The sequence below is a fragment of the Palaemon carinicauda genome, chromosome 30 (assembly GCF_036898095.1).
Source record: "Palaemon carinicauda isolate YSFRI2023 chromosome 30, ASM3689809v2, whole genome shotgun sequence".
Lineage (NCBI taxonomy): Eukaryota > Metazoa > Arthropoda > Malacostraca > Decapoda > Palaemonidae > Palaemon > Palaemon carinicauda.
In genome coordinates, this window is record NC_090754.1 from 37,142,829 (window position 1) to 37,145,879 (window position 3,051).

Here is a 3,051-nt window from a genome sequence, read left to right on the forward strand (position 1 = left end):
TGCACTGTAGTTCAATAAATATTTTCGAATACCTATGAAGAATGGCCATCAGGTATTGGAAGAAAAAAAAAACATCATATTCAATGCAAACAAAGGATAATATAGAGCAGTCCTCACAGTTTTGCAATACCAGTAAAATTCATTGCGATAATTTTCAAAATTCCTTAACATAACTTCATGAGTACATTTTACATATCTTTGTAATATACATTTCTGATTACAAGTAAATTTCAGGAGAAGTTAAATCTAGATAGATAGATAGATAGATAGACAGATAGATAGAAATTTATTTACACATGATATTATTCATGAGCATCTCACTCAGGATTTCATATAGCACAATCCTCATTTTTTCATTCTTAATTCAAGAACTTATCCACATTAAGCACTCATATTTTTCCATAATAAACATAAGAATAAAGTATACATCGAGACATTATCATGCAGATTTTGATATGAGATAAGACCAGCTGTAGATCCTCGCCTACCCAGTTTTATAAATAAAAAGAAGGAACAAGTTTCCATTTCCATTTGAGCAAATGTTGACACTCGACCTCAGACGGAAAATATTTCCTTTAATCACTCAACCAGAAACGGATTCTCAAAGATTAATGATATATGAAAGTTGACCCTTCTATTACCGTGACCTTTCTCTTCAAAATCTGCGTATTCTTCTTCTTTTCCCTTGCTAGCGTTAATGACCGGAGCGATTGACTAATTCCCTGCTGTAGTATTTAGCAAAAAAACTGAATCTGGATCAGACGGGCGACCCCACCTACCTGGCTTCGAAGTAGTATATATACTGGGCGTTGGACGGGATAACGCTACAGACTCGCTTCGAGACTTCGTTTGAACAACATGGTTTCTAAGGTAATTGCTAAAGGATTATACTCTTTGCTAAGGGATTCTATTATTTGTTAAGGCATTCTACTCTTTGTTAAGGGATCTGCTCCAGGGATCCTACTCTTTGTTAAGGGATTTTACTCTTTGTAAGGGATTCCACTCTGTTAAGGGATTCTACTCTTCGCTAAGGGATTCTACTCTTTGCTAATGGAGTCTATTCTTTGATAAGGTATTCTACTCTTTATCTATCAAGAGGTTATACTTTTCGCTAAGGGATTCTACTCTTTGCTAAGGTATTCTACTCTTTATCTATCAAGAGGTTATACTTTTCGCTAAGGGATTCTACTCTTTGCTAAGGTATTCTACTCTTTATCTATCAAGAGGTTATACTTTTCGCTAAGGGATTCTACTCTTTGCTAAGGTATTCTACTCTTTATCTATCAAGAGGTTATACTTTTCGCTAAGGGATTCTACTCTTTGCTAAGGTATTCTACTCTTCGCTAAAGGATTCTACTTTTTGCTAAGGTATTCTACTCATTATCAAGGGATTCTACTCTTTGTCAAGGGATTCTACTCCTTTGCTAATCGGGCAATCTGGAGAATCTAAAATATAAAATGGGTGTTAGCTGATTTCAGAACACTTGGTAAATTTTCAAGCGTTTTTTCTTGCTAACATTTAGCGAAGAAAGAGATTTTTCAAATTATGATAAAAGATCATATAGGCATTAGGATTGATTTCATAATATACTGTACATTAAAGTACTGAAAGATTAGATCTTTGACTGACATGGGTTGTTTATTTAAAAAACAAATGCTATTACTATTTTCATTATATTGATCTTAACTTGCTGGGCTATTTTTCCCTGTTGGAGCCCTTTGTTTTCCCAACTAGGGTTGTAGCTTAGCTAGTAATGATAATAAGAATAATAGAAAAAAATATTGACTATAATGTAACATTAAGCATACCGTCATCTATAGCGTGGATAGTTAAATAACATTGCATAATGATTTCCATATTACAGTATTCCTACTTTATGAACATAAGAAACATAGTTTTTAGAGGTTATAAAATATTCCTTCTGACTTTCAGGTTATCTTGGTTGTGTTGGGTTTGGCTGCCCTGGTTGCAGCTGACGACAGCTTCGAAAGATACAGATATGCTGCACCAAGAGTGAGTATATAAGAATTTTTTTAAAGTTATGCAAAATATCTAAATAATCATTAACCAAAATATCTCTCTGGTACTCAGTTAAAGAGAAATAGTTATCATCTTTTGAATAATACTAGAATGTTGGTGGTAATCTCTCTTTTTTTCTAATTCAGCTTTCCTCCGCCTCTCGGGAATCCTTCGAATCCTTCGAGTCCGGTGAAGCCAAATATAACTTCAACTGGGCTGTCAGCGACGACTCCTCCAGCAACGAATTCGGACACCAGGAAGCCCGTGATGGAGACAACACTCAGGGATCCTACTACGTCCAGCTCCCCGACGGTCGCCTCCAGAAGGTGTCCTTCCATGTCGATGGTGACGATGGATACATCGCTGAAGTCACCTACTCCGGTGAGGCTCAGTTCCCCGACTCCAGCTCCGCCTCTTTCGAATCTCGTGAAGCTCCCAGGAGGACCTACTATGCTCCCGACTCCAACGAATCCAAGTAAATCCTTGAATAGGATTTTCCGGACTACTGGAATGAAGAAAATGATCATACAACCTTACGAATATTTATACATAATTTATGTAAATAAATCTTGAATAATTTACAAGTTATCATTGACTCCTCTGTGTAACAACAAAGTTTCATTATGATTTTTATCTTTAGTTGGTGTAAAATTTATGTGTTAGGGTATCATTTTAGTGTCAAGCAAACTATATGCGATCAACAGCTTTGCAGGGTATTTTGGATGACACAAGTCTTTTGATTTAGAGATAAAAATTGCAGACGATTTCTATACGATAGCATACAATAATGATGTAAGAAATAACTTGCCTATAGAAATACTGAAACAGCTTAGCCGGTACAAAAAAGTAACAGTAGGAGAATTAAAGAAAGCATTAAAATGCATGAAAGTGGTCTGAGAAGAATATGGCAAAACAGTAAACTTAATAATAAAAGCAGATTTCACAGTAGTAAAACTTACTGAACTTTACATAAAATATCTGCAATAATGCTCTATACCTATAGCTTGGAAACTTTATCATTATATTAATTC

General features: G+C 35.2%; 1 protein-coding gene across 1 annotated transcript; it reads left to right on the forward strand.

Annotated features, from left to right (window-relative positions):
* The first annotated feature begins 858 nt into the window (after positions 1 to 858).
* LOC137623465 (cuticle protein 19-like) lies at positions 859 to 2,539 on the forward strand. Its single transcript, XM_068354300.1, has 3 exons — positions 859 to 870; positions 1,934 to 2,014; positions 2,167 to 2,539. Exons 1-3 carry the CDS (start codon positions 859 to 861, stop codon positions 2,497 to 2,499), a joined length of 426 nt encoding a protein of 141 aa, XP_068210401.1. The 3' UTR covers positions 2,500 to 2,539.
* Positions 2,540 to 3,051: the final 512 nt, after the last annotated feature.

What these genes read in the sequence shown, in the direction of transcription:
- LOC137623465 (XM_068354300.1), top strand. An exon ending in ACAGATATGCTGCACCAAGA is followed by an intron (nt 2,015 to 2,166) that starts GTGAGTATATAA and finishes TTTCTAATTCAG; the next exon opens with CTTTCCTCCGCCTCTCGGGA.